At 33.6% G+C, this 25,932-nt stretch overlaps 2 protein-coding genes across 4 annotated transcripts in view; both read right to left on the bottom strand.

The window, feature by feature from the left end:
* Positions 1-25,932, bottom strand: part of LOC106674042 (otoferlin-like) — a 99,836-nt gene that overhangs the window by 14,710 nt on the left and 59,194 nt on the right. For all 3 annotated transcript variants that reach the window (XM_014406520.2, XM_024226343.1, XM_024226344.1), the window contains exon 2: positions 1,449-1,507. In XM_014406520.2, coding sequence (XP_014262006.2) covers positions 1,449-1,507 — 59 coding nt within the window. The remainder of the gene's footprint in view (positions 1-1,448; positions 1,508-25,932) is intronic.
* On the bottom strand, positions 6,148-7,205 carry LOC106664756 (snake venom serine protease catroxase-2-like). Its single transcript, XM_014390738.2, has one exon. The coding sequence runs from the start codon at positions 7,081-7,083 to the stop codon at positions 6,187-6,189; it is 897 nt and encodes a 298-aa protein (XP_014246224.1). The 5' UTR covers positions 7,084-7,205; the 3' UTR covers positions 6,148-6,186.

Genomic DNA, 25,932 nt, shown 5'->3' with positions numbered 1-25,932 from the left:
TGATTTTGTCTAAATTTACAAAATGTTACAAGTTAAGTTTATGCACAAAATTTTTAATAGGAATTTTTCTATCTTTTAAAACTTTAAAACACACACATTTATCAGTATTATTAAGAAGGGAAGCAATCCTACTGGAAATGGATTATTAAATTTAAGTTTGACAACTTGTGCTTCTTCCTTTTATTTATATATGATGAGCCAAATCCTACTGATGGGATTAATGCGTTATCTCCCATACTCGAATTAAAGTTTTCAGTTGCAACCCTCAAGTTTTTTCCTTTCTTTTACCCTTAAAACTCAATCATTTATGTATCATTTCATTTCTATTCCCTAGTTTTCAAGGTCTTTCTTTATTTTTGTATAGTTTCACTACACTTTCTTTGAACATTCAGCGAAACATCAACCTGACGTTGCAACCTGAATCCAGTAAGGCGACTGGAAGAAGACTTAAATATTTTCTTCTCAAACATACAGTCCACTAAAGTGAGCCCTTTTAATGAAAATGGTTATGATCGAAGTACATCAATCCAATCAGTTGAAAAGGGATAGTTCTCACAAATTTTTATTATACCTCAGCAACATGGTTTCTGCTCTAATAGATCAACCTGTTACTAACCCGCTCACATTTCAAAATTACATCTTAGATGCAATAAATTCTGGACACCAAGTAGAGTGTATACTGATTTTTCTAAAGCTTTTGATAAAGTAAATCACACAATACTGTTAAGGAAACTAATGGATTATGGTTTCACCGAAACTATCTTGAATTGGTTATCCAGCTTTCTCTCCGACAGAAAACAAATAGTCAAAATAAAATCATTTAAATCATGTCCCTCCGGCTTCCTCGGGAGTCTGGCAAGGATCTCATCTTGGACCAGTTTTGTTTCTTTTATTTATTAATGATATCCATCTTGCTCTCCCTTCTGCTAAATTTTTATTATTTGCTGATGATCTGAAAATCTATTCCATAATCACTTCTCCTTCTGATTGCTTACAATTACAAAATTGTATCAATAATGTGCTAACCTGATGCTCTAATAACAAACTTGCTCTTAATGTTTCCAAATGCTAATAAGAAACAACCTTTTATTTATCTCTATACTCTCCATGATGCTCTTTTAATGCGAGTTGAGGTCGTAAAGGATCTTGGTGTACTTTTTGATCAAAAGCTCAAGTTTAAAGAACATATTTCTTCAATAAAAAATAAATCTATGAAAATGCTAGGTTTCATCATCCGGAACACCTATGAATTTAAAAATCCTCTATGTTTTGTCCATCTTTATAAAGCTTTTGTACAACCCATACTAGAATATGCTACACCTGTTTGGAACCAATTATATCTAAATTATCAAAAAATTCTTCAATCTGTACAAATCAAATTTTTAAAATGTAAAAAAACATATCCGTACTCTTTTGTCTATTGTTAATTAATTTTACCCAGTAGTTACCTCATCAACGATAATTAGTTCCCCTCTTTCTTCAAGCACTCGACTCGTGTGAGTTACATCTACAAAATAAAAACAAAAGTCATTAAATATATAAGTTATATATGAGTGGAAAATTATAATGGGCTCATTATAAAACATGAGTCTAAAATTATGTTCGATTACATGCGGTAAATGAAAAAATAAACTATTCCTATTTTATGTTCAAAAAGGTGGCGATGTGCTTTCTGGAGGGTTTTGAGTTGACAGATGTTCAGGAAATGAAATTAAGGGGATTAAATATTCTTCAGCTTCCTGTTCCGGCCACTTTCATGAAATTTTAGGTATTAATGTTAATTTTTTGCGGTTAGGAAATATTAAAATTTATTTGCTTATATATACTTAATATTGAATAAAATATAAAGTATAAATGGATTCTGGTAAATTAACCATTTTAATTAACTTATGGCATCTAGAATCTAACATCTATTGGGGTATAAAAACCAAAAGGTTCATTGCCTATAAGAAATCAATATAAATTTTTAAAAAATTCATTAAAAAATGACTAGCAGTATCATATTTTGATCTGGTGATATTCGTTAATTATTAACTCCCAATCATGTTTTAATGACTTCATTCATGCTGCTTTTTATTTTATTCCACACAATGTGAATTTTTGAAGTAACTGAACTTAACTTATAAATATACCAAATTATATATATATCCCTACATGTTAAAAAAACATGCCTGGAATAAGGAAAATGGGAATAACACAATTTAAACCTTTCACTTTTGGGCCTAACCCTGTTAGATCCAAAGGAAAAGTACTTCTGAGCCTTCAATGTATTCTTCAGAAAATATCTCACTCCCTTACATTGAATAAGGACCAGTGGGACGAGAACATCATTACAATTTACGACAGTGTTTCTCTCAGGGGTATAGCCTAACGTTTAGGGCAATTTATTTATTCCCAGAAGCGAAAAGAAGATTTTATTTTTGAAATTAGTATATCTCTCTTTCATACGATTAAAATTCATCTTAAAATGAAAAAATTCTTTTTTGCCTTTCTTGCAAATATTTTATGTGTGAAGTATTGTTTTTACTCGCAGTTAGGATGGAAAAACCGCTGGGTTCCGTAAAAATAAAATAACCCTGCCAAACTGTGGCAGGTAAAGAAAGACGTCGGTCTCTGGTCCATGGAGAATGGTTCAAAAAGGGAAAAGCCGTCATACTGACAAGTCTACACAGGTCATATTTAATCTGGGCGGAAAGCGACCGCGTAGGTGCCCGTTATGGAAAGATAGAATAACAGTTGATCACCTTTTCAATTGTACAAGGCTTAGAAAATATTTTAGCATATCATCAAACCTGTGCATAGTCTCGGACACAGCAGCAGGCACATATCGCTGTTCCAGTAACTCAAGGCTAAAGGATTATTAAATGTACATAGTTTTTATGTGTGTTTGTGTTGACTTTATGTTAATTTATTTATTGAGTACTCTTTGGTGAGTATGTGACGTCTGGAGAATAAAAATAATTTATTAGCGAGAATGGAGTGAGTTCAACCCCGCCCCAAGGAATAATAAGGAATGTATTGTTTTGTTTCTATTCTGTATTTGACAATCTGAGATACAAACGAGAGGCTAGCATTTTAGGATGTAGAAGTAGTATGCATTTAAAAGCAGAGTCAGTAACCACCAGATCGAGACGCTCGAATGGTTCCAGTTTAAAACACAATACGCATGAATGAACAGAAAAAGAAGGAAAACACACAGAGGGCCTACATAAATGTATTAATATATTAATTCATATATGTTTAGCGGACATAATTGACTTATTTAATTATTTCAAGCAATTATACTTTTTTTCTAAAGTTGAGATAAAATGTATAATTAATTGAATCATTAATGAACAACTGATTGGGATAAACCAATCGTTTAATGTTGGTTCAAAATTGTGCCATGTTATGAACAAGTAACATGCACCAAGGCATGAAATGTTAACTAAGTAAAAACAAAATCAAGTTTAAATGTTAAGGATTCTTGCATTAAACATTTCATTTTAATTGAAACTAACAGGTTACCAATTTAACATGTTTTCCCTCAATTATTCCACTTGGATGAATGCGGGATATGAATTAATCCGTATATGTTTAGCGGACATAATTGACCGATTAATCATTTCAATTATTTTTTTTATCTAAGGTTTTTGGTTGGGATGAAAAACCTTAGATAAAAAAGAATAATTAATTGAAATATGAATTAATATTACACCGCTGTTAATTTTCTCAATCGATCTTGCTTTACTTGGACAATTGGAATTCCTACCAGCAACTTTGCTTTCATGAACTTGACAATTGATATTTAAATTATAAAATTGTATAATCTGTTTCTTTTTTACACTTATAATAATAATACGGCTGTCCCACTTTACGACCCTTTAGGCAAAGGCTCAACCTTTCGAGTGATTTACAGGAGTTACTGGGTCCCCAGTGTTTCTTTCGAAGAGCACTTTTCAGCTTTCTCAAATTTATTGGAATTTATAATGAGATTTAGGCCTTTTCCCAAATTGTTATACCACTGAATGCCTGCTAATGTTTGAATGAGAGTTGTAAGATTTCTTTTTTCAGAAGTTTTTGAGGCTGCCGGAGCGGAAAACTGAAATGGAAGAAAATACAAATTGCGGGGTAATGAACTGCCATGCCTAAAATCGCAATTTAAATTAAAAAAATAGCTCCCTCAAAAAAAAAGATAAGAAAAAGAAGTGTTATTGTGTTTTGTTTCTTATTATTGTTATGTAGAATTAGTTTATGTATCATATTTGAATGGAAGAATAAAAGGATAAGGATGAGCCTAAACTCATGCTGAGACTGTTGCTAGTCTGACTCCATTATTATTATTATTATTATTATTATTATTAGGAAATGTTTAAATTATGGAACAAAAATTTACAATTCTAATCAAAAAAGAAACAGAAATAAATTTTATATGTAATTTAAAATGGGATTTTTGCAAACATTTGGCCTTCCAAATTAAGAAAAAAAATTAAAACTTGGATGGCAATAGGATAAATTAGTTTACGAGTGAATGTTTGGAGTCAGAGCTTTATAGCATTCAGAATAGATATAGCTAACCTAAGATAGAAGGTTTGTATGTTAGGGCGTGAAATGACCTTAGCCGTTAAAACGCCCTTAAAAATTAATAATAATAATAGGTTCTTGAAGAGTTGTATAGGCATTATTTTTGAGAGAATTCTATTTAATCAAAACGTTTTCGACCCTTTGAATCCTCTTCAATCTGGTTACAATTTATCGGGTGGACATCCCAAAAATGTATTATTTTTTTTAAACGTTTTCGACCCTTTGACATGGGTCCTCTTAAGTGATTATCTAAGTTATCTATAGTAACTAGTAACTAAATAGTAATCTTAAGTGTTTAATAAAAATATTTGTTTAAATAAATAAAACTATATAAAAATGACATTAATTAAATACATGTACATACCAGTCGGACGTCCCAACAATGTGTAACCTTTTTTTAGTGTAATTTAATCTACCTAAGATATCCATCAATTAGGATATCACTATCTTTTTATTATTTTTTGTACATTTTCTTTTGTATATACGTATATAATATTTCTTTATTGTGAACAATTTTTTTTTGTTTCTTTTTTAAATTTAATCTGTGTTTGATAGGCCGGTGTCATTAATATTCTGTTTTATGCTGTTTTGGTGTTAGTGCAGTATATATTTTTTAATTGAGCTATTTTAACTATATATGTCTTGTTACAGTTACATGTGAGAAAGTTTACAACATTTGATTTATACATTTTGTCTTTAATTGTTTATAAACATGGTAGTTAATTCCATGCTTTATTTTTCATATATTGATATACCATTATATTACCTATTGTTTTTTTCTTCTTCTGAGAATTTTATATTTTTTCTGTTACACCATGTAGATAAATCATACCAGTTCAATTTCTTTTATCATTGTTTTTAATTTTCTTTTTAAAATTGCTGTAATAATTTCATTTTTGTTTTGTAATTAAGTATTTTTTCTATCAAATTTTTTGTATAATTATTAGCTGTAAAAGTTTTTATTCAATTGTTTATGTCACTTTTTTTTTCTATGAGATAGTAGCTTCCCTACCAACGGGGTTAGGCTCAGATGAGGAATATCAACAGGTCATTTCAGCCCCAAATGCATGCAAACTTCCTCATCGATCTATACATAGTATTAATAAACTAACTTTTTATAAATATTTCGCCATCAACGAATGGCACACACTGCTGGAAGGGCGATGGTGATGCTATATTTCACCATCACCCATCAAAACTCACACTAATAAATACATGTATTCAAACAAAACACTTAGAATATAATATATATACATTAAAATTCCCTCACATCCTCTAAAAAACGGAACAGGGGACCAGAAACCGACTGCTTTGCTCGAGACTGCTTCTTAAATCCGGCAGCATGCCTACAAGCTCTCTGTATGGAGACAAAGCATGACAGACCTCTATTAAGAGAGGGACATCAAGCAACCTTTCTCTGCACAATATAATATTAAATAGGGAATATGCCTATACGTTTACTTTTTGTTAGTATGTGGCAAATGTGTGCCATTTTCCTTTTTACTTGAGTGATTAAACAGCTGTAACGATTTTGCGCGAACCAAATGTTAGCTTGACATAATATTTTTAAAAGAATACATTAAAAAATTGCTAGAAGGTTTTATTGTTATTCGGTAGTGAGTTCTAATTCAGTAGGTAGTGAAAAATAAAGACGAGGCACTGTGCAAACAAAAGTATGTTGTTCATATAAATTGGGTTACTTCCTGCCATTTTGAACTGTCCGAAATTTCCTGATATGCCGCCGATCCAACTTTTCGACGTTCGAGTACCGGTACGCGCGTAATTGTGGTAATGGGGCTTGCCGCAGACGGAATGCGGATACCCGATAATGCCCCATACTTCACCTTCACAGACGAGAGGACCTCCTTGGTCTCCGTCACAAATGGAATGTTGATTTTTTGGAGCTGTGCAGATGTTGGCGGCCTCAAAATTGTAGCATTCCCTGCAGTATTGCTTTTGACATTCTCTCCATGTGGAAAGCTTCAACTTGGCCACCAGCAACGTGTCCGAAGTCGCTTCACCGACCGTTCCCCAGCCCAGAGCGTTGCAGACGGCCCCATTCTCCACCATCGCAGTGATCCTCTCGTCCAATTTTACCCAGTTTTCTCTCGGAAGCCTAGCCACGCCGATGTTGCCAGTAGAGAAATCCCAAGGTTCGAAGGTTTTCATTATCCCCAAATCGTACTGGATTATGTCCGGCCCCCACTTGCACGAAGGGTGGATGAACGCCATTTCCGGATATCGAATGGCCTCGGGGGCTTTCGGAGACATGCCCGCCGCTATCCTCATCTTCACCAGATTCGGGTACGGGACGACTTCGTGCTCGTTTATCTCGGCCAGGTCGGCACAGGTCGTGAGCACGTGATAATTCGATATGATCACACCGGCGAAAAAGTGATCTCCCGATGAATTTTGCACAGACACAATATAATTATATTGGGAATAATTGGCGACGTCACCTCCGGACACCGCTGCGCACTCATTCCAGTAGTTGAGTAAGAAAATTAAAATAAACCACATTTTGACCGAGAAATGATAATAAATCTTTTGTTTTTGAAAATTTTGAATAACGTAAAAATGTATTGTCAAAGAGAGATTTTACATCACGTTCCAATGAACTTTTACACCTGTGATTATAAAATCATGTTATTGTGTCGTAAACGCTCATTTTTTCAAGAAAAAAAAAAACCGTGTACGCCATTATAACCAGAAACGACAAAGTTAAAACAAGCATAACAATGGTTTTAATATAATACTCTTAAAACGTTTGATATTTTAAATTACGATTGTTTGCTATTATTATTCTTCTTTATGCCCAACGTTGAACTTCTGACAAATTAATTTCTTGCTACTAACAGAGCAGACATCAGAAACAACTTTTTATCGTCATATCTCGTTTAGAAAAGTGCCACGATTACCCAGGACGATGGCTGGGGTATAACTGATGAAAAAAAAGACGAGTTCGTTGACAGACTCGATTAAAGCTTAAATTGAAGGATTTTTTGTCTGTTTAATGTTGTGAACAATTGACATCAGTACAATTACAGGCGAATCGATTTAAATTTGTTGAATAACAACCATAAACGGAGTTATTTACACAGTCATTCTCATAAACCTGGTAAATGTGTTTAAACTCGGTCAAGGGATCACGAGCAAAAATTACCGGAGAAAATTTCAGTTAAAAAAAAAAGTTCCTTCACGTTTCCTGTACGGCTAAAATGTTTTATACAAAAGTGTATTTAATTAAAGGCACGGAACCGGCCCGACAAAAATTACATTAAACGTTTAATATAATAATGAAAAACATTTACAAAGAAACTTCTACTCGGCAGTTATTGATTATCTGAACGAATATCTCGCACACTTCGAAATTGAAGTCGTGTGCCATCCGTTAAACAAGAAGAAATAATATATTTCTCTGTCAGTCAAGGCCTGATCATAAATTACCATTCGTTTATTTAAATTTACCACTTTAAAGTTAAGATAAACTTAAAGTTAAAAAAAGATAAAAATGTAAATCAATAAGTTTGAAAGAATATGAGATCTTATTTATTTAAATTTATCATTATAAAGAAGAAATTATTGCAGAATTCTTAAACTGCTGGAAGACTTACATTTTCCTGTTGCAAAAAAAACTTAAAACTGATCCTTGCGTGTTTATAAGCAAATAAATCTTATATATAATACATAATATATATGCTTATTTCTAAATTTTACATATATAAATATTTATATATGAGCTATATATGTAATAGCTTTATTACATTATCTAGCTTCAAAATGAATAGTCCTAAAAAACGGTAGTGTGATATAAAGATTAGTGTAACGTCAATGTTATTAGTCAGCCAATTTTTAAATTTAATATACATAGTGTGACAAAAAATAGGGTTTTATAATATCATGTTTGTAAGAGAGGAAAGTGTTTTTTTTTTGCCCCAAAATCAATTTTTTATTTTTTTATTTTCTCGCCTCGATCAGCTTCCTTTTCTTGTGAGGAGGTATGTAACCTTGTAATAAGATGGATACATTTTTATTGGTTAAAAAAAATGGTGAAAATCAGCAATGAGTGTTGTTATTACGAGCGTGTATTTAGTGCCGGGGATTAAGCGATAACGCGATCGCTTGGACCGTGCCAGAGGTCGCCGAAGAGAACAGTGCGGTAAACAACTACGAGTGGGAAAAACGAATAGAGATTCTTCGGAAAACGGCTCGTCCGGATTTTTTTTTCCTTCGTGGGTATTTCAATTTTTGGAGTTTCCACCGGGCGCCTTCCTCACCAGACCACGGCAACGAGCGAGGACTGTCTGTTCGCGGTTTTCGGACAGGATATAGAGGCGGCCCCAATTCTCCGGAGATTTTCTCTTTATTTGGAGCGGGAAACCTACGATTCCCAAGTAAAATTGTTGGTTTACGGGAAAGACTGCATGAAGAAGTGATTTTTGTTTGCTTTAATTTTAGCGATTTTCTATTGTTAATTTAGATGATTAAGTTTTAATTCTTTTAAGTTAGTCCAGATCTGGTTTATTTTTTATTTTATAGCTGGTTAAGGAAACAAAGTACTTATTTTAATTTCACTCTGCTTAGTAATAATAAATCGCCCCATTGTTAAGAGGATTCTCATTTCTTTTTTTGTGTTTTATTTCCCTCCTTATATACTATAATCATATATATAATTATTATAACCTCCTTTTCTTTGTTTGGCTTGATTACTTTGCATGGCCAGGTACCTCGTAAATATATGAATAATCATTTAAGCAGAGGAATGCGATAAGGAGAAGGTAAGGTTGCTGATCAGGATTTTAGTTCAGTAAGCGGGTATATTTATCGGTTGTTAATTGTATTTTGAACTTTTATTCACTTACTGATGATTGCTTGTAAGCAGTTATAAAATCATTTTAACAAAATAATTGACTTGAAACAACAAAGGCGTATGAAAATAAATCCCCAAAAGTCTACCCTAGTTGCATTCACTTATCGCAGAAGATTTAAAACGGATATCATGGATGCAGCTCGGGTATCTGAAGTTGATTCCGTCAAATATGTAGGCATCATGCTGGATAAGAGATGAACATGTTCGAAACATATTAGTGATCTGTTTAACACGTCTTTTAAAGCCCCTTCTTGACAAGAGTTTTTCACTTTCACCCTTCGACGAAAGCTTTGCGTCATTTTTCCTGGGGTCTGCAAATGAATCTTAATTAAAAAAAAAAAAACTCCAAGTCAACCAAAATCGGATTCTGCGGCTTATCAAGAATATATTCGGAACTCTATACTTTATCATGATCTAAATATACCATACGTCCCCGAATTGTTGAAAGAAGTATGTATGAAATTGTATCAACGCATTACTGAGTACCCGAATAAAATCTTAACTGATTTTGTCTAGCCAACAACACATGAACTTAGAAAGCAGAAAAGCTTCCACCTTGCAGTTTAAATAAATTAATTGCAAAAAAATTGTTTCGTTTTGCATGGTATTGTTATGTCCAATAAACATTTTCTTTATCGTGCCAACCTTTAATCTTTATTGAGACACGACACACAATAATGACGATAAAGAAAATGTTTTTCTAAACCTAATCACATCAGACCGCAGCTCACGATCTCCAAATAATATTAAATACCACACATTATTCTTTAAATTTTAACTTTTTATTTTTTCTTAACTAGATTTTTCTTCATTTTATTAACAAATAATTTATTGGTTAATTTATTGAGTAATTAGTGTATTGTTGGATCGGGCGCACAAGACCAACACTTCTACAACACTCCGGCGTCTTGCGGGTTTAGCATACAAGGGGCGCCGTTACTTTTTACATAAATATTTATTTTATGGCAACCTCTCGTCTAGATTAAGAAGATTCAAACGTACAAAAAATTACATTTAAACACGAAACTTTTATTTTATTATAATTTCGAATGTCAAATGAATTTCAGTCCTCAATAAAGAATAAATTAAAGTTTAATTATAAATGTTTTGCTCAATACCAAATTAAAACAAAATAAATTCCTCTGCTTTTAAAATGATAACGAAACTTGTAAACTAATAAAATAATAAAATAAATTCTGTCAAACAACGTTTCGAAATGCATGTAAGTATTATATTTACTAAGGCGAGATACCCTCTTCATTCTAGTTCAGACACCCCGATACACTTGATAAGAGCAAACGTTCTGGACAGTGGCTGGACAAAAGAGAAAAAGCACCACACTTTCCAAACTCATCCAAAACTCCATTCCAACTCATTAAAAAAGGTGATGGTGACTCTTTGTTGAGTTTTAATTGGGTTGATTTATTGCAGATTCTTGAATCCTGGACAAACAATCAATGGCGAAATGTACTGCTCTCAAATTGAAGCAATGCACCAGAAATCTGCATTTTTGAAGCGATCTTTGATCGTTCGGAAACGGCCGATTCTGTTACACGACAAGGCTTGGCTCCATGTCTCACTCGAAAACTTTAGATATTGGTTATGAGGTTCTGCTTCACCCCGTCCTATTCTCCAGTCTTTACGTCTACCGACTACCATTTTTTTCATACAACTGAGCAACGTTTTAAAACATAAAAAAATTATTGATAAAAAGTCGTTAGAAAATGCAATTATATAATTGGTTTATAATAAAGGCTCAAAATTCTTTTCAGAGGGTATAAAGAAGTCGCCGTCACGTTGGGAAAAGTGTATTGAGAATTATGGAGGGTATTTTAAATAATAAAATATGTTAAAAATCATTTATTTAATTGTTTTTATTTTATAGCCATAATTCTGCATTTTTCCATAATTTATTTTTATGTCAGCGGCCGTATTACTCGTTGACAAAAATATATAATTTTTTTTTTTATTTATTTATTTTTTTTTATTTTTATAGTGTCCATCCTCATTTTGTGAAACTCCATAATAATTTGATTGAAGATGGAAAATATTTCGAATATATTTTATAAAAATTCAAATTATTTTATAGTGCTTTTTCAAAACCTGCATCATTTTTGCACCAGCCCAATAGAATTATCATCTGTACAGAATTGGTACTTAGTTGTTCATTAAAAAAAAAAATAGAGTTAAAGTTCGAATATTCCCGAATAATACTTAAATTAAAACGGTTTAGATAAGCGTTGTTTGTTCACAATCCAGTTAAATAAAGCCATTGTTTCACGAATGTAAAGTGCCTGGAAAATGAGACAGTTTATCCTAAATAATTATTTGCTACAATAATAATTTTTATTATTGATAAAAATTGTAGAAAACGATACATCTACAGGTCCATCACTCTGCTAACCCCAGGAAATATTAAAGTACAAATATTTGTATTTAGGATGGATAGTAATCAGGGTTGTAGTCAGACAGCCCTGATATATTTATCGATCGCCAAGCTTTCGGCCTATATTTGACCATCCTCAGGAGTCCACTTACGTACAACAACAATATATTAGACCAAACGAAGTAATTCTTAACATTTTTGAACAATAAATATTTTGTAATAAATGAACTTACGCGATATATAATGTAGATATATAAATTACAGAAGCAATAATCATTTATTAACGTAGATGATTATTTGAAAGAACAATACAATGCAAAACAAAACAATTTTTTTGCAACTAAATTTATTTAACAGCAGGGTGGATGCTTTTCTGCTTTCTAAGTTCATGTGTTGTTGGCTGGACAAAATCAGTTAAGATTGTATTCGGGTACTCAGTATTGCGTTGGTACAATTTCATACATTCTTCTTTTAACAATTCGGCGACGTATGGTATATTTAAATTATGGTAAAGTACTGAGTTCCGAATATATTCTTGATAAGATTTTGGTTGACTTGGAGTTTTTTTTTTACAATTGAGATTCACTTGCAGACCCCAGGAAAAGTGACTCAAAGCTTTCGTCGAAGAGTGAAAGTGAAAAACTCTTGTCAAGAAGGGGCTTTAGAAGACGTGTTGAACAGATCACTAATATGTTTCGAATTTGTTCATCTCTTATCGAGCATGATGCTTGCATATTTGACGGAATCAACTTCAGATACCCGAGCTGATCTGCAAATAATCGTTAAAGAATAATTCTAAATCAGACCTCAAGGTCGTAAACTGGACATACAATGTGAGAATTGTTTTGGGTTTAATTTATAAAGAAAATAAAAAGGAACGGAAGGGAACAGGGTAATTAATATAATAATTTTCCACATGCTGTAACAAGCCCAGCCGGCAGCTATTACTACATCATCAGAATCCTAATTGTTAAGAAAAGTAAACGCTTAATTGTTTGAAGAAATGTAAATATAACTATAATATTGATGTTTCTTCAGGTTATTAGGAAAAAAAATATTCTATACATTTTTTAATAATTCACAATACTTTCGGAGAGATTTATAAATTAATTTCTTTTCTTCAAAACGGTCTTTTAAATTAAAACCGTGATAACGTTTTTTCCCTTTAAAGTATCACAAATCTGATAGCACCATCAGAAAGAGGGATAAATTTTCCATTAGATGGTGATTCATTTTGTGTTTAATCATGAAACAATCTAGTTTTTGTCCTTTCAGCTAGTTTTAATCTGAACTTAAACCTGAGCAATTGTCAACTATGGAATTTACAAGTAAGAGAAACTTGTTCACGTAATAAGCTTAAATCCATGTGATTTTTTTATAGAATAAAATTATAATTTGATGTTGGCTGATTGACCTGCAGATAATCTATGTGGAGTTTCAAACTTTATGGAGGTCATTAGACATGTGAAGAAAGGAAAAGACTAATTGTTGGGTTCACCAAGCTTTCGGCAACTTATAGTGATTATTGGTCTTTATTAAAAATTAAAAAATATAAAAATAAATAATATACAATTAACAAAATAAAATAATGTATGTACATACTTTTCCATGAGTGCAGAAAACGATTAACATGGTAAAACTATTGTAAAAACGTCTTGGGTTTAAGGTTATGAAGCACATGGCCAGAAAATTACATTTAACGTGGTGAAAACAGTCATCTATATAAAATTATAAACAATTATTAATATATACTATTTAAATTAACAAAAACAATAATTTATAATAAAATTTAACAGTACCTCGCTAATAAAAATCCATATGTTTGTGGTTCAACAATTTTATTCTGACTAGCAATTTCTTCACCTGTCTAATGACCTCCATGAAGATCGAAACTTCACATAAAATGATAATTAGTGGAAAACCAGGGTTTGAATAAGAAAATCATTCTCAAAAGGTAGCGACCGTTGTTTGCCTTAATTTATTTTATTATTCTATTAGTTTACAAGTTCCGTTCTCATTTTAATAGCAGAAAAATTTATTTGGTATTAATTTGCCGTTGAGCATTTCATAATCAAAGTTTATTTTTTTTAGCACTGACATTCAATTTAAATCTGAAATTGTAGTAACAATAAAGGTTTATGCTTAAACGTAATTTTTCGTACTTTGAATTTTTCTCATCTAGACAAGGGTATCACAAAATTTATAAGGGCCGCTCAAAGCACTTCCATAAGCCACTAAAAGGAGAAGGAAGGAGACTTACACTGGAAGAAGCTTGTTCGGTTTGCGCTGGACTAGAAACGATACGTTTGATTTTTCTGGTTAAAAAGCAGCAATGATCTACCCATTTTCATCTAGCGAGAATCATCACGCAAGCTTTTTCATTTTAATTTGTTTTTCCAGGAAAAGGATTTCTTTATCATTTAGTTTACAACAAAGAGCCAAATTTTTCGTTTGTTTAATCAACACAAGTTCTGTCTTGCAGTTTGTTTATTTTATTTTATTAATAGTCAAGTAAGAATTGGTTCTGTATTTTAATATAAAAAATGATAATATTCAGTCAGTTTCCTTTACAAAATTGTCAAATTGTTAATTCCAAACTGAGACCTTAATTTCAAGTTTGTTAATATTTCAACATAAGAATTGTTTCCGTTTTTTAATTAAAAAAATAATAGTAGTAGTAACATTTAGTCAATATAAGAATTGTTTTGTTTTTTAATTTAAAAGAAGGTAATAAGAATCAGTCACTTTCCTTTAAAAAATTGTCAAATTGTTAATTCCAAACTGACGACCTTAACTTCAAATTTTGTTAATATCTCAATATAAGAGTTGTTTCTTTTTTAATATTCTTTTGTTTATTATTCATTTATTTATCTAAACAAGGAAAAAATCCACTCCCTCGGGGAAGGACCAAACAAGGGCCGCAATAAGGGGTTGCAATAAAATAAATATTTACTAAATATTTATGCTAAAAGTGTAAAGCAAAAGCTAAGGACGTTTTTTGTACTATTATGCAATTTTTTGCACTATTTGTACTATTTTTGTACGATAGTCTACAAAGATATTTGCAGGAATTCCAAAAACGGCGCCCCTTGTATGCTAAACCCGCAAGACGCCGGAGTGTTGTCGAAGTGTTGGTCTTGAGCGCCCGTTGCAATATCACACTAATTATTCAATAAATTAGCCAATAAATTATTTGTTTAATAAAGTGAAGAAAAAAAAGTAGAATTAATGAAAAATAACGAGTTAAAAGTTAAGGAGTAATATTGGGTTGTCCGGAAAATAATGCAGGATTTTAAGTTTTCATTAAAAAAAATCTATATAAAATATTCTGTTTACGTTTACAGGATTACTCATTTGTATGAATGTCAACACTTATTAATCCTCTTCCAAATGATATTGTTTGTTTACCTCTGTAGCATTCCGCTACTTGGAAATAATTCAGTCATCCTTATAATGTCAAAGCGAGAATTTCGTACGATTTTCTTTTACGAGTTTAAACTCGGCCGAAGCGGAGCCCAAACGGCTAGAAACATTAACCAAGTCTGGGGCGAGGGTTGTGTTAATGAGTGCACTGTGCAAAGGTGGTTTAAAAAATTTCGGGAGGGAGATTTCAGCCTTGAAGATGAAGAAGGTCGTGGAAGGCCTTCCTCTCTTAATGATGATGTTCTGCGATCAGTGGTGGGTGCAGAGCAACTCAAAGTCAGTAAAACGACCGTCGCTGACCACCTCAAGGCGATTGGAAAAGTGAAAAAACTCGAAAATTGGGTTCCACACTCATTAAACGATCGCCAAAAAAATCAGCGCTTTGATGTTTGTGCATCACTTCTTTGTCGAAACAAAAATGACCCATTTCTGGCCAGAATTGTTACATGTGACGAAAAGTGGATTCTCTACGATAACACTAGACGTTCTGGACAGTGGCTCGACAAAGGAGAAGCTCCAATACATTTTCCAAAGCCCCCAACTCATCAAAAAAAGGTAATGGTTACGGTATGGTGGGCTTCATTTGGTTTAATACACTACAGCTTCTTAAATCCTGGCGAAACCATCAATGCTGAATCATACTGTAACCAAATTAATACCATGCATCAGAAATTGGCAGTAATGAAGCCCTCTTTGGTCAATCGGAAAGGGCCCATTTTGTTGCATGACAACGCTCGACCACATGTGTCACGTGTAACGTCACAAAAATTATTGGAGCTTGGCTATGAAACTTTGCCTCACCCACCCTACTCTCCGGACCTCTCGCCTACTGACTACCATTTTTTTAGACACCTGGACCACTACTTAGAACACATAATATTCAAAAATCAAACGGAACTGGAAAATGCATTTATTGACTTTATCAATTCTAAAAATTCTGAATTCTACTCAGACGGAATTAATAAGTTACCAACACGTTGTGGGAAATTATTTTGATTAAAGAACATTGCTTTAAAGTAACTAGTTTCTTTTTTTTTGTTTAATACCAAAATCCTGCATTATTTTCCGGACAACCCAATACTAAACCAGACCTCGAGGTCATAAACTGGACTTACATTGTGAAAATTCTTTTGAGTTTAATTTGTAAGGAAAATAAAAAGGGACGGAAAGAAGCAAGTGATATTTTTAAACATACAAAATAATAATACGGGTATAATTGAGATTAAAATTATCCAAATATAATAAGATTTTGGGGTATAGCTGAGAGTTGTTTCACAGATCTCTGATTATAATCAAGACTGTTGCTTATTTCAATTAATTATACTTTTTATCTAAATTCTTGGTTGTGATGAAAAAGTTAGTGTCATGAGGGAGATCCAAACCTATCGGCTATTTACATATTTGGTTGAAATAGTGAGAATCAACCTGGTTAGATGTGTTTCATAAAAACACCTTTTTCATTTAATTGCCAACGTTTGGACCATTATTCGTTCATCTTCAAGGCGTTAAGTGTAGTTTTATTCCTCCAGCGTCATGTTTGTTAAGTTTACCACGTATGCACTTAATGAACTTTATGCCTATTTACCCTGCTCCTCACTACTTCAACAATGTCTGGTCTAATACATGTATCACCAACTACAGGAAGTTGCAGGTTGTGCAGAACAAATGCTTGAGACTGATTGATTCCTTTTACAGGTGGACGCCAATAGACTACATGCATTCAGTATTGGAGGTGACTAGTGTCTCTACACAAGTCCACAGTATTACATCAAGATTTTGCAAAGCTTGTGAACTTAGTGAAGACACTAATATTAGAAATATTGTTAACTATGAAGCTGCCTCCTTGCAGACACTTTACAAAAAATATAAGTACAAAAGAGTGAAGCACATTTTGCTGTAAATTAACTATATAATGTAAAGGGTTTTTTTATATTTTTTTCCCTCTGTACTAATATTGAGATATGTTTAAATTAGTTCTTTTTTACTTCAGATCAGGTATATAGGCAGGAAGCCTGAAGCCAGTCTTTTAATTTCTTTGTAAATTCTGTATATATTTTGTAAATAAAAATAAATTTCAAATTCAACTACTTCAACCACATATTAAGACCACCGGTCGCTAAACATCACACATTACTTACATAGAAAAGGTCATCTCCCGGAGGAATAGAACAAACAAATGGCCTGGGGATCTTTTTTCGCTGGAGGTCAATTTCTAGTTTGTGGTAGGAAAGGGAAGAGCCAGCCAGTGAAACAGTTTATTTTTTACACTGAAATGCTCATACGTTTCCCAAGAGGCATTGCACTTTCCTTCTTCATGTTGAATAAACATCTCTTTCTAAAATCCCTATCTGGGCCCTTTTCGCGCTTAACCGCAAGGGGGTAGGGCCACTTGTGTCTGAGAATGATTTTAACAAGAGGGAAAAGAATTTTTTAAAGCATAAATACTCTGAATAATGTAATATATTTTTTCAAAAATTCCATTAAATATAATATCAAACCTATATCATTATATATTCTCCTCCGCCACTTCAAAACACAACCGGATCTCCGTTTTTAATAAAACTGGGAAAAGATGTACATAAAGAAGAGTCAATTAATAAATGGAAGTCTGCTGAGTCAACTCATCACAACTAAATATTTACAAACGTCAAATAATGGTTTAAAAAAATCAAACTTAAATAAGAATGATGTATATTACAATAATCTACCATGCAATAACAAACCTAACCGTAAACTATTATTATCATCAACAACCTAATTGTTTGATAATGATGAATAGGACATAAGTACGTTCATTTACAACGATGTAGAAAGAAGACGTCGACAAAAGCAACGACCACAGTTAACAACTCTTATACGGCATCCGAAGTTGCTCTTTTTTTTCTCAATAAGTCCTCTAATCCACACCCCATTCAGGAAAGGTAAGAAAGAGTAATAGTGTAAAAGCATTCTCATTTATCACCGAGTGACACAGGTTTTTAGGCCTCATAATATTTTTTTTTGCATTTAGTTTCTCGTTATTCACTATAGTGTGAGCTGTCATGCTTTAAAATTTGCTTGTTGAAAACTTTAGAAGTTTTATCAACATGAAATATATAAAGTTTTGGAAAGAAACAACATTAAACAACATTATTAAACATGAAAATGAATTGTGCGTAGATAATGGTTGTATATACGGTTATATTTATTTACTACATCTAAAGTTTTTAATTTTTCTTAATCAAAATGTTGCGAAGGCGCTAATGTAAATGCTATTGTACTTGTAAAATAATATTAATTTGAAGATATAAATTCACTCATCTATATAAGCGCTCTTATGATTAATTATTCAGAAATCGTGAGATGCGGTCTGGTGTGATAGGTTTCAGAAAAACATTTTCTTTATCGTGCCAACGTTTCGATCTTTATTGAGATCATCTTCAGGTCCTGGGATTTACAAACATTGTTTACATTTAACAAATACATTTAGGATGTGGAAAAGTGAATTTATACAATGCAAAATATATTTTTTATATTCAAAGTATTTCTACTCACTCAAAGTGTTTGTCTTCTGTGTAATTGTGCCATTCTTGCGTGTCGTGTTGAGAGTGCCAGTGAGATTTTGCTGTTTTATGTTTATATATGTTTGGTTTAGAAGGGGTGGGAAGGAGTTCGGTATGGAAAAGACATTTTTGTATAAGGCGTCGACTTCTTTGAGGTGAAAAAGCCGACAAAGGGAAAAAACGTTGGTAATGGTTCGGCCAGATTATCCTTAGAGGATTATATAGAAAGGGATAAATAGGAAAAGGAAAGCTAAATTGTTGGACAATTAAACTATGAAAAATATTTGATGTGTGGAATGTAATGTAATGATATATGTATGTTATCTATATTGTATTTGATTATTGATATTGGCGTAGGTGGTCTCACGATTTCTGAATAATTATCGATGAACGGTCACTAATCACCACACACGCTCTTATGATTGTTGAAAATATATTTGAATTCTTTAGTAAACAAAAAAAAGTCGTTATTTTATTTAGAAAGATTTACTTTCCGTCTTCGTTTTCATTGTTCGAAAATTGTGCTACTTCGCACACGGGGCTGAATGAAATCATATTCACTCCTGACCAAAATTAGCGGCCCACCTAATTTTTTGGCAAAAATCCTGCTTAAATAAAACTAACTAAATCTCTTCGTGTCCATTTTTTATGTATTATTCAGAACATTCAAGAATTGTTTGCAGCAAGTAAACAGTCTTTAATTTTATTTGAAATGGAATTTACTCGACAGTTCTTTCCTGGTTGATTCCCCAGTTATTCAGTTTGCAAACTTAAAACACTTTTTGAAAAAAACTTTTTCACACATCTTTAAACTTTAAATTTAAACGAAGAAATTTGTGTAAAATTTATGGCATCAGTAAGAATTTTAAGGTGAAATGAAGCCGTCAGAGCAATGATCCTTCTAGAAAAATGGTAAAGAAGCCAAGAGTCTCGGATTTCACGACACCTTTATTGGGAGAGCCTTTCGGCGGTTCCAGGAGTCCAGCATCCGCCCACGAAGACAGTGTCAAGGGCGTCCAAGAGCCACAACCCAGAGAGATGGCCGTTTTTGTGCCTTAATGCGAATGAGGCAAGTTCTGAACTGAGTTACTTTATACGAAGTGCCAGAGATGTAACCCATTTCGGCTCAAACTGTAAGATGAAAGCTAAGTGAATGTGGATTAAGCAGTAAACGGGTTGTTTCAGGACTTCTAACCAGAGAGCACCGATTTGCTAGGGAACACCTTGATGTTTTGATGACTGGAAAAGGGTTTTGTTTCTGATGAGGTCAGAATCGCTTTAGATCTCCGTACGGTCGAGTTCAAACATGGAGACGACGTGGAGAAAGGTTTGCACAATGCTACTAATGCTTCCTCGCCTTGCTTTGGTGGGGGCTCAAACGTGTTCTGGGGCGGTATCACGGTGGAGGCCCGCACTAAGTTAGTGGTTGTTCCTGATCGGGCTCTGAATGCTGCAAGGTTCGCGGAAGAAATCCTACATCATGTAGTTCCTTTTGCTAGGGATATTGGAGAAGGATTTTTATTGGTGCAGATAATGCAAGACCACACAGGGCGAGATCTGTGGAGCAATATCTCTTGTAGTGAAAGGATTGACTGGCCAGCTCGAAGTCCTGACCTCAACCCCTACGAGGACCAGCTCAAAAGACGAATTCGACGTCGTGTACCAGCTCCTACCAATCTTACTCAACTGAAACATGGTGCACTGGAAGAGGGGGAGAATATTCCTCAAGCAAACATTACAAGCGTTGTTAAGAGCTTTAGACGTCGTTTTCAAGACGTCATCAAAGCCAGAGGAGGCAACACTAAATACTGATGTAAGCCGGCCCCCGTCTTAGCGATAAGTTAAATTGTAAAATAAGAACAAAATAGATAAACGAGGAAAAGGGACAAAGGTTGTCCTTTGAAGGGGCAACCGCCCAGACGGGAACGACGTGACACATCTGGCAAATGTAGCTTGGAAATGGTTACCCAGGTAGACAGTTAGGTAAGAACGGGGGACATCGTAAATTGGGAATACATCAACCCTGTGCTAGACCGCCGTCTTTGCCGGCCCAGCCGCGGCGTGAGAACTCCCTCGACTTTTGGGTTTCCTTTCCATCCCTACTCCGGGAGAGACCCGGTATAAAAGGGATGACTGGAAAATCAAAAGGCAGTCAAGATGTAGGACTCACCCCAGTGAGTGAAGATACAAGACTCACCCCAGTGAGTCAAGATGCGAGACTCACCCCCCAGCCAGTCAACATCAGAGACTCATCCCAGGTAGTCAAGACCGGGAGAGAAGCAGCCACACTCCATCTGGGATTCAACAAGGGGACTCAGCCAGCCAGAGCCAGCGAGGACCAGCCGTTGCGACCAATCGAGCCAAGTCAGAGGTCGAGAGAAGAGATAGATGCTGTGGACACTGATCGTGGCGAGCATCGTTTGGGGTAAGTTGATAGACTCATCCCAGATTTAGAGTTGTGGTTGACTTGTAGATTAATTAATTAGCAATTAGGGTACTGTTAAGAGAAGGACTTGTGTACAATAAATGTTACTGAATACGCTCTCTGGTTTATTGAATTCTGGAACCTTACCTTCCCCTACACAAGAATAAGTAGCGACGCGCTTACGCCGACTCATCTCTTTTCGCTTAGAGAAAAACAAGCGAATATCGAGAGACAATTCGGCCGCCGCACCGTCGTCCGCTTACACTGATGTTTTAATTTTTAATTGAAATTTCAAAATTTGTCTACCTTTTCAGTGGTTTTTAAGTTTTTTTTTAGTTTTTTGGTGTTTAAGTTCGGATTTTTCTGCTTGTAATGTTTGGTTATAATTTTCACAGCATACCTAAATAGAAAATAACCTCTAGTATTAACAAAAATTTGTGGTGGAATAATAAGTGATGCGCTAATTTTGATCAGGAGTGTAGTTCGGTTTGGTACAATTCTTGGGGAGAAACGGAGGCCTGAATTAGTTATTTGGTTGGGCTCCCTCGGCTCATACGAACGGCAGGTACGTTGGAAGCAACATCAATAAACACCAAGCTGCGTGTAATAAAATTTTCCGCCTTCTATACACCTCTGTGTAAATCTGAAATAGATTCCGTAATGATTTTTATTACCTAAACATTAGCTGAAGTTTACCCTTTTACCAGCTCAATTAACTACTCAACATGATTACAAAAACAGTAAACATAATTTAATCTGTACTGGGTTTTTTCGATAAGTGATGAGATTTCAAAAGCATTTATTGTAAAATTTAAAAAGTTAGATGCATGTAGTGACGGCAAAAAATTTGGCAGATCGTAAATAATTTTAAACCGCCAGTTGAACAATGTAGACTCTCTCACACCATTTCACTCTCTCTCTCTCTCTCTCTCACTCTCTCTCACTCTCTTTCCCACTTCTGTTATTGCAATTAATACATTTTTTTCTTTTATTCTCATATTAGCATACGCTTGGAGTGAAAAACCGGAACAAATAGAGTTTTATTGTACCAATAACTACAATAACCGTGTATGGTACGCTGAATAATATATTACTTTTTTTTACTTCCTGGATTGAATACATTACGAATATATTTGACTTCGGATATTCAAAAGTAAGAATTCTTCCTACAGTATCTATAAATTTGAGAGCTGAAATACGTATTCCTACGGCAAAGGGCTCTCTTTTACTATGTAAGTTCACATGAATTATGCACACGCTGAACGCCAATAAAAGACATTGTCTATCAGAGAAATAAAGTCCAAAACTTTCGTCCTTTTGTTATGTACATACTGAAATGTATATATTTACATTTTATAATTTATAAATATGCTATGTACCATAAAATTGATCAAATAAACCGGGGTTTTGATTCTCATAGAATATATACTTTTGAGGTCAAATTATTTTATATTTATATTTAACCCGATGACAGAATTGATCTATGTGTAAAAATGACCGAGAAATATGTATTCGAAGTGTTTGTATTTGCATTTTTGATTTATCGCATTAACACTTTTTCACGGTAACCTCTTAATGACTCCTTTGATTTTATTGTTTACAGTTAGTTATACTAAGGACACAATCAAAAGATTGGGCGGTTTTCCCACAAACGTTCTTATAAATTTGGCCATTCACAGTACTCTCAAAAAGATTAGGACAGATTGGTCGTTTAAAATTGTACACCGTGCATTTACCGACGACTGATAATGATCAGTAATTTTCATCACTATTAAAAGCTTCATCGGAGAATAAAACTTTTTTGAAGGACACCCGAGTCCTCCTCGGCATAGCTTTGACCGTATGCGATTGTCTTCAGAAGACAATGCTTGGTGTAGATATAATGATAGAAATCAAAATTCAGAATCTTTTGGATTCCAGACCGCGTAAAAGTATTTTATTAATTCCCCTGCACCCTGCCGTTCCTTTTTACTTTCATTACAAATTAAACACAAAACAATTTTCACATCGTAAGGCCAGGTTATGACCTCGTGGTCTGATTTAGTATTCATCCTAAACTTTTAACTTGTTGTTTTTCCAATTTTAACAAATAATGTACTGAGTAATTAGTGTAATGTTTTAACGGGGGCACAAGACCAACACTTCTACAACACTCCCGCGTCTTGCTGGTTTAGCATACGAGGGGCGCCGTTTAAGGAATTCCCAATTGCAAATATCTCTTTGGGGAGACTATATAGTACAACTTATAGTACAAAAAACTTCCTTAGCTTTTGCTTTATACTTTTACCATAAATATTTAGTAAATATTTATTTGATGACAACCCCTTGTCTAAATTAGGAAGGTTCAAAGCGTACAAAAAATTACATTTAACCACAAATTATTATTACTACAATTTCGGATGTAATATGAATTTTATTTCTTAATAAAAACTTAATTAAATTTTGATTATAAAATGCTCAACATCAAATCCCTCTGCTATTAAAATAATAACGAAATTTGTAAACTAATAGAATAATAAAATAAGTTCAGGCAAACAACGTTTTGAAAAGCATATAAGTATTATATTTACTAAGGCGAAATGCCCTGTTCATTCTAGTTCAGGGACCCCGATATACTTGACAACAGCAGACGTTCTGGACAGTGGCTGGACAAAAGAGAAAAAGCACCACACTTTCCAAGCTCATCCAAAACTCCATTCCAACTCATCAAAAAAAGTGATGGTGACTCTTTGTTAGATCTTAATTGGGCTGATTTACTACAACTTCTTGAATCCTGTCGAAACAATTAATGCCGAAATGTACTGCTCTCAAATTGAAATAATGTACCATAAATCGGCATGATTGAACCGATCTTTGATCGATCGGAAAAGGCCGATTCTGTTACACGACAAGGCTTGGCTCCATGTTTCACATGTGACAACACGAAAAGTTGGTTCTTGGTTATGAGATTCTGCCTCACCCTACCTGAACAACGTTTTAAAAATAAAAACTTATTGACAAAAAGTCGTTAGAAAATGCGTTTACAGAAGTTGTTAATAATAAAGACTAAAATTTTATTCAGAGGGTATAGAGAACTGCTATCACTTTGGAAGAAGTGTACCGAGAATGAATCATGTTCCGTCGCTCACAATCGATTGAACTATTATACCACTAACCTACAATTAAATATCCAGGAATGAACTTAGATGCCAAGCTGAGATGAAAAGTGCACGTGAAGAAAAAACGACAGAAAAAGGTGTAAGGTATAGACAACAGGTTGATACGACCTGGCTCCATTTTGGCTATTCAAAATAAAATATTTTTATACAAACATGTCCTAAAACCCTAAGTGGACATATGGTATTCAACTATGGGGCTGTACTAAACCCAGCAATATCAAAATAATAAAAACAGTCCAAAATAAAATCTTACGTAACACGGTCAATCCACCTTGGTATGTAAGGACTTACATAGGGATCTTAAGAACCCTGAGGTCACGGCGGAAATACAAAGATGTTCCGCCAAACACTAGGCTCACCTCAGCAAGCACAAAAATGTGGAAGAGACCACTCCTACATAACCGCCAGAAGATTAAAAAGAACAAAGCCATATTAACCTGTGTAGTTAAAAATTAGTGAATAAGTGAAATGTAAATCTTATTGTTCCAATAGATTTATAAGAATGTAAATATTTATTTATTCTGTATATATTATTATAAAATTTATGGTTGGTCTAATAAGACAAGTTTTAATAAATAATTATTTTTTTAATTATTGAGTAATTAGTGTAATGATTATTTGGAGATCGAGAGATGCGGTCTGGTGTACGTTGGTTTTAGACGTCACACCAGACCGCATCGCCCGATCTCCAAGTAATCATTGGCTAACGGTCACTAAACACCACAAATTAATGTAATGATGGAACGGGCGCATAAGACCAACCCTTCTACAACACTCCCGCGTCCTGCGGGTTTAGGATACAAGCGACGCCGTTTAGGAATCTCCCAATTGCAAATATCCCTTCAAATATAGTAGTATAGTTTCCCTTACTTGTAAATCCCATAGTTGACAATTGCTCAGGTTTAAGTGCAGATTAAACCTAGCTGAAATGACAAAAACTAGATTGATTCATGATTAAACACAAAATGAATCACTATCTAATGGGAAATTTATCCCTCTTTCTAATGGTGCTATCAGATTTGTCATACTTTAAAGGGAAAAAAGTTATCACGGTTTTAATTTAAAAAACCGTTTTGGAGAAAATAAATTAATTTATAAATCTCTCCGAAACTATTGTGAATTATTGAAAAACGTATAGAATATTTTTTGTTCCTAATAACCTGAAGAAACATCAATATTATATTTATATTTACATTTCTTCATACAATTAAGCGTTTACTTTTCTTAACAATTAGGATTCTGATGATGTAATAATAGCTGCTGGCTTGTTACTGCATGTGGAAGATTATTGGAAAATTATTATATTAATTACCCTGTTCCCTTCCGTTCCTTTTTATTTTCTTTATAAATTAAACCCAAATCAATTCTCACATTGTATGTCCAGTTTACGACCTCGAGGTCTGATTTAGTATTTTTCTTTAACGCTTATTTGCAGATCGTGAGATGCGGTCTGATGTGACGTAGGTTTAGAAAAATATTTTCTTTATCGTGCCAACGTTTAATCTTTATTGAGACACGACACACAATAATGACACATCTACAAAAACACTTTCTACAGAAAACAA

This window comes from Cimex lectularius, unplaced genomic scaffold (genome assembly GCF_000648675.2).
Source record: "Cimex lectularius strain Harlan isolate CLEC.00 unplaced genomic scaffold, Clec_2.1 scaffold80, whole genome shotgun sequence".
Classification (NCBI taxonomy): Eukaryota; Metazoa; Arthropoda; class Insecta; order Hemiptera; family Cimicidae; genus Cimex; species Cimex lectularius.
This window is presented reverse-complemented; position numbering and strand designations above follow the sequence as displayed.

Excerpts from the sequence above, each read along its gene's own strand:
- LOC106664756 (XM_014390738.2), bottom strand. The coding sequence starts at position 7,083 with ATGTGGTTTATTTTAATTTTCTTACTCAACTACTGGAATGAGTGCGCA.